The sequence below is a fragment of the Hemiscyllium ocellatum genome, chromosome 10 (assembly GCF_020745735.1).
Source record: "Hemiscyllium ocellatum isolate sHemOce1 chromosome 10, sHemOce1.pat.X.cur, whole genome shotgun sequence".
NCBI lineage: Eukaryota > Metazoa > Chordata > Chondrichthyes > Orectolobiformes > Hemiscylliidae > Hemiscyllium > Hemiscyllium ocellatum.
In genome coordinates, this window is record NC_083410.1 from 49,823,933 (window position 1) to 49,840,503 (window position 16,571).

General features: G+C 42.8%; 1 protein-coding gene across 2 annotated transcripts in view; it reads left to right on the forward strand.

Annotated features, from left to right (window-relative positions):
• The first annotated feature begins 8,061 nt into the window (after positions 1-8,061).
• Positions 8,062-16,571, forward strand: part of nek2 (NIMA-related kinase 2) — a 29,224-nt gene continuing 20,714 nt past the window's right edge. For both annotated transcript variants that reach the window (XM_060830909.1, XM_060830910.1), the window contains exon 1: positions 8,062-8,314. In XM_060830909.1, the coding sequence (XP_060686892.1) occupies positions 8,219-8,314 (96 nt within the window). In that variant the 5' untranslated portion in view covers positions 8,062-8,218. The remainder of the gene's footprint in view (positions 8,315-16,571) is intronic.

The window sequence follows — 16,571 nt, forward strand, 5'->3', positions numbered from 1 at the left end:
AACCCTCCTGCACATATTGGACAAAAACTGACCCATCTAAAGTACTGTAACTATAGTATTTCCAGTCAATATTTGGAAAGTTAAAGTCCCCCCATAACAACTACCCTGTTACTCTCCCTCCTATCCAGTATCATCTTTGCTATCCTTTCCACTATATCTCTGGAACTATTTGGAGGTCTATAGAAAACTCCCAACAGGATGATCTCTCTTTTCCTATTTCTAACCTCAGCCCGTTCTACCTCATAGACGAGTCCTCAAATGTCCTTTCTGCCACCGTAATACTGTCCTTAATTTAAAATGCCACACCTCCCCCTCTTTTACCATCTACTGTGTTCTTACTGAAACATCTAAATCCTGGAACCTGCAACAATCATTCTCTCTCTATCCGTGTCTCCAGAATGGCCACAATATCACGGTCCCAGGTAACGGCCCATGTTGCCAGTTCACCCACCTTATTTCGGATGCTCCTGGAATTGAAGTAGACACACTTCAAACCTCCTTCTTGCTTACGGTGAACTCTTACAACCTTGAAACCTTATTTCTGACCTCAATACTCTCAACCTCCTAAACTTTGGAATTACAATTTAGGTTCCCATTCCCTGCTAAATTAGTTTAAACCCCCCTCGAAGAGCATTAGCAAATTTCCCTCTCAGGATATTGGTTCAGGTGTAGATCATCCTGTTTGTGGAGGTCCCACCTACCACAGAATGTGCCCCAATTATCCAGGTATCCAAAACTCTCCCTTCTGCACCATCTCTGTAGCCATGTCTTCAACTGATCTTTCTCCCTATTCCTTGCATCATGGGTAACAAACCAGAAATAACAACTCTGATTATTCTAGCTCTAAGCTTCCACCCTAGTTCCCTGAATTTCTGTCTTAAGTCCCCATCCCTTTTCCTATCTATGTCGTTAGTGCCTATGTGGACCACGACTTGGGGCTGTTCCCCCTCTCCTCAAATACCCTGAAAACATGATCTGAGATATCACGGACCCTGACAGCTGGGAGGCAACATACCAACCATGAGTGTCTCTCATTCCCACAGAACCTCCTACTATCTGACCCCCTAATCATAGAGTCCCCAATGACTAATGCTGTGCTCCTCTCCTCCCTTTTCTTCTGAACAACAGGGACAGACTCTGTGCCAGAGGTCTGTACCTCATGGCTTACCCATGGTTAGTTGATCCCCGCCCACCTCCCCCAAACAGCATTCGAAAAGGCACACTTGTTATTGAGGAGAACGGTCACGGGGGTCCCTGCACTGTCTGCCAGTTCCCTATCTGCTCCTGACTGTAACCCAACTGCCTTTTTCTTGTACCTGGGGTATGACTACTTCCCTGCAACTCCTCTCTGTAACTCCCTCCACCTCCCAAATGATCTGGAGTTCACCCAGCTCCAGTTCCAGTTCCCTAACATGGTTTTTGAGGAGCTGGAGTTGAGTGCACTTCCAGCAAATGAAGTCAGCAGGGAACTAGTGGTGACCCTTACCTCCCATATTCTGTAGGAAGAACATTCAACTGTCCTAACCTCCATTCCCACTATTCTAAATTCCCAAAGAGAGTATTGAAAAATAAAGAAAAGAAAAAGTCACCTTGCCAATCCAACACACAGAACTCTTTTTTTTTGGTTAGAGGAGGAGGATGGGTGGGAGACACCACCGAAATAGTAACGCAACAGCCCAAATGTATTACTTCACTTACTCAGCAGTCCCATGTCTGCTCCTGCTCAGTGTGCACTCTGCCTATTCACGAGTTAACTTTTTAAAGCAGTCACTCCCACTCTTCCTGCTGCTAAACAAAAATGGACGGCCCTGATACAAAGAAGGACACCACTTTGACTGGGACATCATATCCATCCTAAGACAGGGTAAACAGAGACATGAACAGGATTTCCGAAAGGCCTGGCATTCAAATTGGAACTCCATCAATAAATGCATTGATTTGAGCCCCTTTACCAATCTCTGAGAAAAAGACCCGGAAATGTTATCACCCACCTTAAGACATATAAATAGAAAGCGGGACAAAACACCAGTGCTTCACCAGAGGCTCACAGATGATGTTACCAAGATAGTGATGAAATGTCTGAGAATAAGCCTACCAGCTCAGCGAGTAAACTTACAACCTGAACCTCAACCTGAGCTACAAATCTTCTCAAAAATGAGAGTCATTGAGTGGATAGGGTACATTCGAGAGTGAATTTGGTGAACTATATTTGCAGTGGCAGACTTAAAGTAGTGGCTTTGAGTGTTTGGGAGCAGAAAAAAGATGGTGGCATTTACCCTTCTGGAGCTCAGAAAATCATTGATCTTCTTGCACTGCTGTCTTCAATTTAACTAGGTTATAACACTAGCTAGGGTCGCAATCTGCATCCCTGCTGACTGTGTCTCACAGTATAACCTCCTTTGATGGTCTAAAGGTTAAATAAGTGCCCTTCTCTTCATAACTCCATCCACCAACATCTCAACCCATCTCAAAGTGGGTAATTAACTTGTCTTCGTGTGTCATATCTTTGGGGATCACCTTGCAGGACTACAGAACTACAGACAGTTCCTGGCTTGCAACATATGATGTGGTGTACAGCTGGGGTATACGTAGTGTGAACTCCACCTCTCCCACTGTGCAGTTTAATAAGAAGGTGCCCCAGAACCCATAATTAATGAGGTAAGGAGAGGAAGATTCCCAAGAAAAGGTGCCCTAGGCTAAGCTGAGCAGGTGCCATGAATCTCATTTGACAAAACACTTTAAATTCCACCAAAATGTGTTTCAGGAAGATGTGTCTGAATATCTCTAAGTTTACTGGGAGTGGATCGATGATTCCCTTACTAATTGAGAACAGAGTCTGAATAAATGGATAATTTTCAGGTGGCAAAATATATATCGAGTGTTGCTGCCCCCTTGACTATTACAACCTATGTTAATCATTTGGACAAGAATTTTTTTTTTGTCAGGAACTGCTGACGAAATAGATGGGTAGGAAAATAAGTAAGTAAAAGAAAATAAGATCCTGGAGCAAGTGAGGTTGAGGGGTGACCTTACAGAGGTTTATAAAGTCATGACGGGCATAGATAAGGTGAATAGCAAATGTCTTTTCCTTAAGGTAGGGGAGTTCGTAATTAGAGGACATATTTTTAAGGTAAGAGGAGAAAGAGTTAAAAGGGAACTGAGGGGCAACTTTTTCACACAGAGGGTGGTTCATATGTGGAATGAACTGCCAGAAGAAATGAGACATGCAGGTACAGTTACAGCATATCCAAGACATGGATATGTATATGAACCAGAAAGGTTTAGAGAGGTATCGGCCAAATACAGGCAAATCGGACTACTTTAGTTTGGGAAGCTTGGTCGGCATGGACGAGTTGGACTAAAAGGTATGTTTCCATGTTCCATGACTCTATGATAAGTGAGCAAGGAGACAAACATACAGATAATTATAGGTCAGCTCAACATCTGTTATTGGAAAAGTATTAGTCTATTATAAAGGATATAAAATCAGAATATTTAGAAGTACATAATATGATTAATCAGAGTTGCCATAACTTCACGAAGGGAACGTCATGCCTGACAAAATAATTAGAATTCTTTCAGGAGGCAATGAGAATCATAGATAAAAGGGAAGAACCAGATGTAATATATTTGGATTTTCAGAAGGTATTTGATAAAGTACCACACATTAGGCTTTTTAATAAATTAAGAGCCCCTGGATTTGGAGGTAGTATATTAGCATGGATAGATTATTGGCTTATTGATAGACATTCGTGATAAGGAGGGGCATTTGCAGGATGGCAATTTGTAACTAGTGGAGTATCACAGCTACTAGATAGTTTTTAATATCTACTAAGGAATTGGATGAGGAAAGTGAATGTACTGTAGCCAAGTTTGAGGATGATACAAAAATTGGTTGGAAGGTAAATGGCACAAAGTCTGTAGAGGAACATAGTAGGTTAAATCCTGAAGGAGTTGAAAATGTGTTGCTGGTTAAAGCGCAGCAGGTCAGGCAGCATCCAAGGAACAGGAAATTCGACATTTCAGGCAAAAGCCCTTCATCAGGAATGAAACTGTTTCACTTTTATGTTTCATTGCAGCCTTTGTTTAGTTTCTTAAAAGGACTGTTACAATTTTTTTGTTATGGTTGATAAGGCACTGGGTGTGTGTATCAGTTTGTGCGTGTTTGAGTTTGTGACAGAGATTGGAGGGTCCCCTTAGCCTGCCCAAACTGACGATCAATAGGTCCAGAAAGAGGCTTCCAGTACCTGTCTGTCTCCTATGTTTATGTCCTTCGGTTGTCCATCAAGAGGGAGCATGTGATATCCACTGGCATGGTAGAGGCCTTTACAGACCAGTAGGCAGCGAGGCATTAGAGTATATTATCATCCTGATAATGATATTTTGATTTGGTCTTGATAAGATTCTATTTGTGTTTTGTAAGTTTCCTTTGACTGATTAGCTTGTTTTTGTTATAGTATTCCACCAGGGCTAAGTTTAAGTTGTTTTAAAAGAGTAGACAGGTTATGCAATGGACAAAGATTTGGCAATTTGAGGAGCCAAATATTATTTAAATGAAAAAGATTGCAGAAAACTACAGCACAGAGACATTTAAAGTCATAGAGCTTTACAACATGGAAACAGACCCTTCAGTCCAAATAGCCCACACCAACCATGTTCCCAAACTAAATGAGTGCCACTGCCTGCGCTCGCCCACATCCCTTCAAACCTTTCCTATTCATGAACTTATCCAAATGTCTTCTAAATTTTGTAACTATACCAGCATCCCGCTTTCTCTGACAGTTCATTCCACATATGAATCACTCTGTGTAAAAAAGATACCCCATGTCCTTTTTAAACCTTTCTCCTCTCACCTTAAAAATAGGCTTCCCAGTTTTGAACTCCCCCACCCTACAGAAAAGACCACTGTCATTCACAAGTCCTATTACAAAATCACAAAAAACTAGCATGCAAGGGAATAGGGAAGACAAATGAAATGTTGGCCTTTATTTCAAAGAGAATGGAGTATTTTGAAAGTAGAGTCGCAGGTAGATAGAATAGTGAAGAGGGTGTTTGGTATGCTTTCCTTTATAGCTGGTAGGGGGTCATGTTGTGGCTGTACAGGAAATTGGCTAGGCCACTGTTGGAATATTGCATGCAATTCTGGTCTCCTTCCTATCAGAAGAATGTTGTGAAACTTGAAGGGGTTCAGAAACGATTTACAAAGATGTTGCCAGGGTTGGAGAATTTGTGCCATAGGGAGAGGCTGAATAGGCTGGAGCTGCTTTCCCTAGAGTGTCAGAGGCTGAGGGGTGACCTTATAGTGGTTTATAAAATCATGAGGGGCATGGATAGGATAAATAGACAAGGTCTTTTCCCTGGGGTGGGGGATACCAGAACCAGAGCGCATAGGTTTAGGGTGAGAGGGGAAAGATATAAAAGGGACCTAAGGGACAACTTTTTCACATAGAGGTTGGTGCATGTATGGAATGAGCTGCCAGAGGAAGTGGTGGAGGCTTGTACAATCACAGATTTAAAAGGCATCTGAATGGGCCAAGTGCTGGCACATGGGATTAGAGGGATATGGGCCAAGTGCTGGCACATGGGATTAGATAAGGTTAGGATAATCTGTTGTGGTTCTGTTCGCCGAGCTGGAAGTTTTTGCTGCAAACGTTTCGTTCCCTGGCTAGGGAACATCATCAGTGCTATTGGAGCCTCCTGTGAAGCGCTGCTTTGATGTTTCTTCCGGTATTTATAGTGGTCCTACTATAGTCCACTATAAATACCGGAAGAAACATCAAAGCAGCGCTTCACAGGAGGCTCCAATAGCACTGATGATATTCCCTAGCCAGGGAACGAAACGTTTGCAGCAAAAACTTCCAGCTCGGCGAACAGAACCACAACAACAGACACCCGAGCTACAAATCTTCAACCAGACTTTAGGATATTCTGGTCGGCATGGAGGAGTTGGACCAAAGAGTCTGTTTCTGTGCTCTACATCTCTATGATTCTGTAAAATAGAGAGGTCTTGCTGAAACTATACAAGGCACTAGTCATACCACAGCTGGAATATTGCAAATGGTTTTGGTCCCATTATCAAAGGAAAGCGATAGTGGCATTAGAGGCAGTCCAGAGAATGTTCAGTAGGTTAATTCCAGATATGGCGGCCCTTAATTATGAAGAATAGTTGAGTAGGGATTGTACTCATTGGAATTTTGAAGAATGAGAGGCGATCTTACTCAAACATAGAAAATTCTTAGAGTCTTGACGAGGTTGATATGGAGAGCCTATTTCCTCTGGCGGGTAGAACCAGCGGATATCATCTCAGAATAAGGGGTCATATTTAAAACAGAGATGAGGAGGAATTTCTCCTCTCAGAGGGTCATGAATCTGTGGAATTCTTTCTCACAAAGGGCAGTAGAGACTGGATAGTTAAGTATATTCAAGGCTTGAGATAAACAGATTTTTAATCATAAGGAAAACAACGGTAATGGGGAAAAGACAGGAAAGTTGAGGATTATCAGATGAGCCAGGATTTCATTGAATGGTAGAGCAAACTCTATGGACTGAATGGCCTGTTTCTCCTCCTACGTTTTATGGCCTTACGTAATGAGAAAGATATAAAGAATATGCAAAGTGAGTGGGCAAGAAATTGGCAAATGGGAATATAATATGGAAAAAATGTAAGGTTGTGTACTTTGGCAGGAGGAATAGCAACACAAAATATTATTTAATTGAGACAAACTGCAGTAAAGAGGGATCAGGTTCTCCTTGAACCTGATTGCAAAAGGTTCGTGTGCAAATTGAATGTAAATCTTATCTTGAAATTTGGGATTGTTAGAAGTTGCTCAAGTCCTATAGTTAATTACATCTCAATGCCATTTTCAGAATTTGACTTTCTGTTAATGTTTGTTATTTTCCAGAACAATAGTAGAAAATAATGTTGCTACCTTCCATGCCAAGTTTTGTCAGATATTATACAGAACATGGAAATATCCAAGTGTGGGTGGCACGGTGGCACAGTGGTTAGCATTGTTGCCTCACAGCGCCAGAGACCCGGATTCAATTCCCGCCTCAGGCAACTGACATTCTCCCCGTGTCTGCGTGGGTTTCCTCTGGGTTCTCTGGTTTCCTCCCACAGTCCAAAAATGTGCAGGTTAGGTGAATTGGCCATGCAAAATTGCCCATAGTGTTAGGGGAATGGGTCTGTGCGGGTTGTGCTTCGGCAGGTCGGTGTGCACTTGTTAGGCTGAAGGATTCCTGATGAAGGGCTTTTGCCTGAAACATTGATTTTACTGCTCCTCGGATGCTGCCTGAATTGCTGTGCTCTTCCAGCACCACTAATCCAGAATCTGGTTTCCAGCATCTGCAGTCATTGTTCTTACCTTGTTGGGCTGAAGGGCCTGTTTCCTGTAAGTAATCTAATCTAATCTAGTATCACCTAACTATTCGAGATTGCCCAGGTTATGCTTTTTTGTTTGTTATGTAAATTGCTAAACAGTTAAACCATCAAGACATCTATTATGTCAAGTCTGGAAGAGGTTGGGCAAGAAGGAACTTGCTTCAACATACATTCTGGGTTATTTTGTATCAAATAACTATACATCCAAAAAGATTAATGCCGGTAATTAATAGCCCCTTGTTTTACACTTTTTAAAGAGTTAATTGTTATCTTGAAGTTTTTTGACACTTAAATTTCCCATTTCTAGTAAATTCCAGTATTTTTCCCAGAAACAGTGACATTCTAATTCCATTTGGCTTGGACCCTGAAAGAAGTCTTACTTTAGGAATTGGATCGCCTTTGTCTCTAACAATAAACTGCCTGTATGAGTTATAGACAAAACAAATTCGCAAACATCATTGCGTGAAAATCCAGAACGAACGCTAATCGCGTTTAAATTTCGCGCGCTGCTCCCGCGCTCCAGCCGCTGCCAAGGCAACTATTTGTTATTCGCAAGAGCCAACCAAAGGACGGGACACCGAGGCTGATTAACCAATCGGAATGGAGCTGAGGGAGCCAGTTGAAAGGGTGGGGGGGGGTGGAGGGAGGCCCACGCGCTTTTGTCGGTTGAGCGCGGCTCCAGCAAGACCTGGCCGTAGCCCCACCCCCACCATCCCCGAATCGGCCTCTCTCCCCCGACAACTCGCATATATACATCGAGCCAGGGTAGTGGGTGTGTCGGAGGCAGAGTCCCCTCAACTCCATCCCGGACATCGATGCTCACCTCGCGTTGAAAAAATGCCCTCCCGCCTGGAAGATTATGAGCTGCTGGAGAGTATCGGCTCCGGTTCTTACGGCAGATGTCAGAAGATCAGACGGAAGTCGGACGGAAAGGTGAGCTCCCATCTAAACAATGTCCCTGGGCATTTTACCTGGGTTTCCCCACCTCACTGGCAAGAGCTGTTTTGTGCCTTAAGGAAATTTGAAAACACTAGCTAGGATGATTTCAATGTACAATTTCGACTCAGCGGCAGAAAAGCTATCCACCGATTGTGATCTCCCTCCTCCTAAACCCCAATTCTTGGATGTTTCATCACACGATCTTCTCTCCGATCACAACCTATTCCCAGATGTAGTGAAAGACACAATTTCACCATTGGACTTTCGTTACCTGACCACACACGACATTTGTTGTATCCGTTGCTCCAGATATGGTGTCCTCTACATTGTGGAGACAGGACCTGTACTTGCAGAAGGCTTCAGAGAACAACACCCCCTCCCCGCCATGGCCTGACCATTTTAACTCCCTCAGGCAGAAGTGGATACTACAGATACTGGGGATTAGAGTCAAGGTTAGAGTGGTGCTGGAAAAGCACAGCAGATCAGGCAGTATCCCAGGAGCAGGAAAATTGAAAACGTTGATTTTCCTCCTCCTTGGATGCTGCCTGACCTGCTGTGTTTTTCCAGCATCACACTAATCTTCACTTTAACATGCAGGTTTTGGGCCTCCTCCGCTGCCTAACCCTTAACATCCAATGCCTGGAGGAAGAACACCATATCTTCCACCTTGGGACCCTCCAACCATGTGGGATCAATGTGGATCTCAGATCAAACCTTCCAACTTGGCACCATCCACTTGACCTGTCCTACCTGTCCATCTTCCTTCCCACCTATTTGCTCTACCCTCCTCTCTGAACTATCACCTTCACCTCCCATCTTCATTTACCTATCACATTCTCAGCCCCCTTTCCTCCACAGCCCCACCCTATCTCTGAGTTATCTCTTAGCCCCCTTGGCCCACAAGCCTCATCCCTGATGAAGAGCTTATGTCTGAAACATCAATTCTGCTGCTCCTTGGATGCTGCCTGACTGGCTGTGCTTTTCCAGCACCACATACTCAACGTGGAAGCAGAAATTGTCATTTAGCCCGAATCTGCTCTGCCATGCAACGCCATTATGACTAATCTGATAATCCTTGACTCCGTTTTCCTGCCTTTTCCACATAAGTTTTGATTACTTAACCAATTAAAAATCTATCTCAGCCTTGCATATGCTTAATGAGCCACTGCAAAATCCCTCTGTGGTGAAGAATTCACAGATTCACCTCTGACAAAATTTCTCATTATCTGAAATGGGTAACCCCTTACTTTGACATCATATCTGGCTGTGGACTCTGCCACAAGGGGAAGTCATATCTCCATATTGCCCTCACTGTAAATCTTGTATTTATCAATCAAGTGTCTTTTTTAGAATCATAGAAATGTATAGAATGGAAACAGACCCTTCTGTCCAATTTGTCCATGCTGACCAAATATTCTAAATTAAATCTAGGAGGAGAAAGTGAGGTCTGCAGATGCTGGAGATCAGAGCTGAAAATGTGTTGCTGGAAAAGCGCAGCAGGTCAGGCAGCATCCAAGGAACAGGAAATTCGACGAATTTCCTGTTCCTTGGATGCTGCCTGACCTGCTGTGCTTTTCCAGCAACACATTTTCAGCTCTAAATTAAACCTAGTCCCATTTACCAGCATTTGGTCATATCCCTCTAAACTCTTCCTTATCAAATATCCTGGGAGTCCAAATATTCTACATCTACAGGATCCCCATGATCCAGATTTCTTATATCTTCATAGAACTCCAGTAAATCAGTAAACTAAATTTACCCTTCATAAAACAATACTGACGCCAAATGTCCTGTTATTACTTTCTTAATAATTGTTCCCAATGACAGGCCAAAAATTACATGATGGGGTTATAGTACAACAGTTTGTTTGAAAGCACAACCTATCAGAGACCCCTCCTTAGTAACTGATATGCAGTTTTCTACTTTCTGCCTCCCTTCCTTTTCTTGAAAAAAGTGTGTTTATATTAGCATTTTTCCACTTCGCTGGAAACTTTTCTGCATCTGGGAATTTTGGAATATTATGGCCTACAGATTCACTACCTCTGTACTTTTTTTAAGATCATAGGATGTAGCGCATCAGATCCTAGGATTTGTCTGCCTTCAATACCTTTGCGATGATGTTGTTCTAAGTTACTACCTTTCTATAACTTTCATTACCTGTCAGAAGCTTATTTTCCCTCATCAGCCATTGTTTCTGTGATTGCTAAGTTGAAATGTTCAAAGGTGCACGATTCAGAAGGATGATAGTGGTCTGATAGATCATAAATCATACAGAAGGATTTAACAAGGTTGAATGGTAATCTGATAGAGGTTTATAAAATCATGAAGGGCATGGATAGAGTAAATAGACAAGGTCTTTTCACTGGGGTGGGCGAGACCAGACCTAGAGGGCATAGGTTCAAGGTGAGAGGGAAAAGATATAAAAGAGACCTAAGGAGCAACTTTTTCATGCAGAGGGTGGTGCGTCTCTGGAATGAGCTGCCAGCAGAAGTGGTGAAGGCTGGTACAATTGCAACATTTAAAAGGCACCTGGATGGATATATGAATAGGAAGGGTATGGAGTGATATGGGCTGGGTGCTAGCAAGTGAGACTAGATTAGGTTGGGATATCTGGTTGGCATGGACGAGTTGAACCGAAGAGTAAATTTCCGTGCTGTACATCTCAATGACTTTTAAAAGCACTGAGCATCTTTTCTCAAGTTACCTGTTCTTAAGAGTATTAAAAGGTTTGATAGGGTAAATACAGAGATGCTTCCATTTCTGGGATAAGACTGAAATTGTTCCTAATAAGTCTAGTGATAAATTGGCAAGTTTCTTTTTTGTTTGATTAAAATGCAGAAAGTGCACAAATGCATTGTGATAAGCGGATGCCATGGGAAAGTCAGATAAACACCTGAGGGAGATAGAAATAAAAGGATGTGATGATGGGCTTCATTGAAGTAGTTTATGAATAATGTTCCCTCTAAGCTGTACATGCGCACAGCTGCTCTGAAAGTCCATGCATGGTGATAGTGTGCTAAGACCTCTGAGGTCCATGAGGAAGAAAACAAAATAATCGAGACTGCTGAATATGAGGTTGCTTATAAAGCAAGATGTTTGGCAACATGACGCCCTTTTTTTTAAGAAAAAGTATATGCTTGAGAAACTCACGAATTCTGGCATCTATGTTTCAAATCCATTGATTCTTTTGGAATGGAAATGAAGTGGAAAATTGTGTGTTTTATTATGTTGTTAAGTAGAAAGCAACAAGTAGATCAGAAAGAGCAGGTCAGCAAAAATATTAAGGGAGATTGAGAGATTAAAGGCATCATGGAACAAGATAAAGAACGTAGTACAGTTTTAGAGAAGACAAGCTATAGATCAGAGTACAGGTGATCCCCAATTTACAAATATCTGATTTGTGAATGCTCATACTTACAAACTTATACACTGATATAATTTTAAATAACAGACATGCACATTTCCTGTACTTTTGCCTTCCTGCTTTGTACTGTCCTGCCTTGCGCTCCAATTTACAAACTGACCTGCAAGTAGACTCAAGAATGGAATCTACAGAGGAACCTCAATTATCCGAATGAGATGGGCGGGCACAATTTCATTCAGATAATTGATTATTTGGTTAATCGATTCAATGCCTCTCCTCTGGGGCTCAGAGTTTTCTGTTAAGTCTGCTCCCTGTTCAGGAGACTAGGCAGTAGCACACTGCACGAGTCCCCAACCCCATCTGTCCCCAGCCCGCTCCTAACCCTGTCCAACACTGCCCCCAACACCATCTCACACCAGCCTCAATCCCATCCAACACTGCCCCCCCCCATGCCACGTCCTGCCTGCCCTCAAATCATGTTCAACTCCACTGCCCAACCCTGTCCATCACCGCCCGCTCCCATGCCCCCACTGTGCTCTCCACCCCTATAAGCCCTCCTCTCCCTGCGGGGCATCCAGACTGGACGCCAACAGTAAGACTGCTGCTGCCTTACTGGGGTAAGTCTCCAAATAGCACCCGCGTGCGCACACACAACGTTTTACTGCAACGTTTTGAAAATTCCACCTCTGCCCTGTACAGGACGATGTTAGAAAGAATATCTGGGCCGGGGGGTTTCGGGTTCACCCCTATGTAGAACTCCAGAGAAAGTGTGGAGAAAGGGAGATAGGGTGGGAGGTCAGTCATTTGGAAACGGTGCCTGAGCTCCCATTGATGTCCACGACTGTTCTCAGCAGATTTTCACTAAGCCGAGATTGTTTTTAATCATTGTAAACAAAAGGTGCGATCAGTGTTGGAAATACCTCTTTTGATGTAATGTTTCTATCGGGACCTCAATCTCCTTCGGATAATCCGTTATTTTGATAATTGATATTTGGATAATCGAGGTTTCTCTGTATTCACAACCCACGACTGCCTGTAGGTATTAATAACAGAATGAAGTTGGACCGTGACTGAAAATGAAGTTTTCTTCTAAAGGCATCCCAAGATCGTACGTAAAGGAGTACCTTAGCACACTAAAAGAATACTTTGGCTTCCCAAATGAATCCACAAGGTTTATACCTGCTCCTACCAGATATCATCTGCACACTTTGGATTACAGACACTTACATTGCCAAAATCACATGAGTGGATGAAGCTGATTTATATGTGAAACTGCCTTCTGAAACCATGGAAGTTTCAGGCCCACAATTCCAGCATGTGGAGGGTGAATTCTGATTTTATCAGGAATTTGGTAAGGGGAATTTATACAACAGGAGAGCTTGGAATAACTGAATCATATGAAAAATGAGAGGTCAATGAGGAGAGGTTTGCAGTTATTAAATCTGTAAATACATCCAATATGGTGAGGTAGAGAAAAAATATGGAGTACTGGACACAAACTGCAGGTCTGGCAGCATCTGTAGAGATAAAGCCATGTGAATATTTCAAGTCCAGTGATCATTTGTCAGAACTGAAGAAAGCTGGGAAAGGGTAGTATTTATGCTGATGACAGGTTTGGGGAATGGGATGGGAGGGGTGGAGGGAATAACTAGATAATGCAGTTGAGATAGGGTGGACAGAATGGTTAGGCAAGCAGAGAGATAGCTGATGATAAGCCAAGGAGCAATAAGTGCAAACAAGAAGTCTGAACATTTGATAATGGAATGGCTGTTCAGCAGCTTGTTCAGTGAGGATTTAGGTGTGGGAAAAGGGTAACCTACATGGAGGAGGATGATCATGTTCTGAAATTTTTAAACTTAATGTTGAGCCCTGAAGATCATCAGTTGCATAGGTAGAAGATGAAGTGTTGTTTTCCAGCTTGCACTGAGCCTTGCTGGAGCACTGCAGCAGACCTGAGACAGATATGTTGACCTAGGAACCTGGTGAGTTGTACTGGAGAACAACTGGAAGCTTGGGGTTATTTCTATAGACCAGATGTAGCTGTTCAAGAAAACAGTCATCCAATCTGCTTTTTTGTCTCCCCAGTTTTAAAGGAGACCACATTGTGAGCAGCTAATTCAGTAGACTAGATTGAATGAGGTGCAGGTAAATTGCTGCTTCACCTGGATGGGTATGTGCAGGTTATTGGATAGTGAGGAGTTAAATGGGCAAGTATTATACCTTCTGTGATTGCATGGGAAAGTATTGGGGGATATTTTGGGAGTGGAGGTGTGAACTAAGCTGGCCAAAAAGAATGGTCCTTGAAGAATGCTGACAAAGGAGAGGAATTTGTGTCTGGTGGTGGCATCTCTCTTAAGGTAGTGGAAATTGTTTGTACAGTTTGGAAGGAGCATCAGGAATGCAGAGTACTGGGCTAATGGTAAGATTCTGGGCAGTGTAGATGAGCGGAGAGATCTGTGTTCACGTACATAGATCCGTGACAGTTGCCACCCAGGTTGATAGGGTTGTTAAGAAAGCATATGGTGTGTTAGCTTTTATTGGTGGAGGAATTGAGTTTCAGAGCCATGAGGTCATTTTGCAACTATACAAAACTCTGGGACGGCTGCACTTGGAGTATTGCGTACAGTTCTGATCACCATGTTATAGGAAGGATATAGAAGCTTTGGAAAGGATTCTGAGGCAATTTACTAGGATGTTGCCTGGTATGGAGGAAAGGTATTATGAGGAAAGGCTGAGCAACTTGAGGCTGTTTTTTATTAGAGAGAAGAAGGTTGAGAGGTGTTTTAATTGAGACGTATAAGATAATCAAACAGTTAGATAGGGTAGGCGGTGAGAGCCTTTTTCCTCGGGTGGTGATGGCTAGCACAATGGGACATAACTTTAAATTGAGGGGTGATAGATATAGGATGGATATCAGAGGTGGTTTCTTTACTCAGTAGTAGCAGTGTGGAATGTCCTGCTTGCAACAGTAGTAGACTCACCAACCTTAAGGGCATTTAAATGGTCATTGGATAAACATATGGATGAAAATGGAATAGTGTAGGATCGATAGGTTTCAGATTGGTTCCATAGGTCTGTGCCCAAGGGCTTGTACTGCACTTTCATGTTCTATATTCTGTGAAGGTTAGTGGGATAGAAAATGAGCACCGGGGATCCTATTGTTGTGGGAGAGGTGGGAAGGGCTGAGGGCAGGAAGTGCAGGAAATGGTCAGATATGGTTGAAGGCCCTATCAACGTCTGTGGTAGGGAACTCTTGGTTGAGAAAAGGTGGATATTTATGAGGCCTCTCCATGGAAGTTTAGAGACCAAAAAACTGCAGGGTAGACAAACAGGAGGCTGGAAAAACACAGCAAGCCAGGCAGCATCAGGAAGTGGAGAAGTCAACATTCGTGTGCAACCCTACTTCAGGACGCTTTTTTTTTAATATGCCTAAATATACTAAGGTTATCAGAAACCTTTCTGACTACTCATTAATCATTGGCAGTCAAGAGCAGGCACAGTCACAGGAAGGTTATTTTAACAATACAGATTGGCTCTGGGCAACAGAACCTCAGGGTCTTATAAGGGGTAATGGACTTGGAAAGGAAAATTACTCCTCAAAGGGAGATGGATCTGTGGAATTCCCTACCCCAGAGTTGAATGCTAGATCGTGGATTAAACTGGAGGTTGCAGTTAACAATAAGTTGAACAGTTAAATTGGATTGCATCATCTGCAGTTTTTTTTTGTCTCACTGCAAAGTCTCTTCAAAGGATGCCCACTTTGAAGAAGTTTGCTGCCAGTCCTGAGGAAGGATTACACTCTAAACATTGACTTCCCCACTTCCTGATGCTACCTGGCTTGCTGTGTTCTTTGAGCCATCTGCTTGTCTACCTCCATGGAAGGTGGCATTATCAGAACAGATGAGATGGAGAAACTGGGAGAATGTGTTGCAGAGTATATATAGGAAGTGTGGTGTGAGGATATATGTCAAGGTAACTGGGAGTTGCTGTGTTTTTAATGAAAATTGGTGACTAACTTTTATCTCTAGAAATGGAACCAGATTTCAATGAAGGGAATAGTCAGAAATGGAGCAGGTGAAGGTGACGGCAAGATGGAAATTGCAAGCAAAATTGATAAACTCTTCCATTTCTTAATGAGATAGGTTGGTTTTTATAATGAGTGTGGTGCTGGAAAAGCACAGCAGGTCAGGCAGCATCTGAGGAGCAGGAAAATCAATGTTTTGAGCAAAAACTCTTAATCAGGAATAAGGCTTGTGAATCAGAGAAACCTTATTCCTGATGAAGGGCTTTTGCCCGAAACATTGATTGTTCTGCTCCTCGGATGCTGCCTGATCTGCTGTGCTTTTCCAGCACCACACTCTCGACTCTGATGTCCAGCATCTGCAGTCCTCATTTTCTCCTGGGTTTTATAATGAACATGTTACTTTGGGTTGCAGTTCGAATGTGTACAAATGGGCAACTTTGGGAACAAATAAAGCGTTGATCTTTAATTGGTGATTTAGCAGTGAGATATAGACATCACAGTCTGTGCATCAATTATAAAACCATGGAAATGATACAGCAATGAAGGGGGGCATTCAGCTCATCTTGTCCATGCTGACCCAACGACACTCAGATGCCCTTTTTAATCCCATCATCCTGCACATGTCCCATAACGCTGAAGCTTGCAGTGCTTAAGGTGCAGATCCAGGTACTTTTTTAACAGTTTAGGGTCTCTTCATCCACTGCCAACCTAGGTAGCAAATTCCAGACGCCCAGCACCCTCTGTGTTAAAACATTTTCTTCATGTCCACTGTAATCCTTCTGCCATTTGTATGACCCCTGGTAATTTTTTTTAACTCTGCCAAAGGAAACAGCTTCCACCTGTCTACTCTTTTCTCTGTTCCT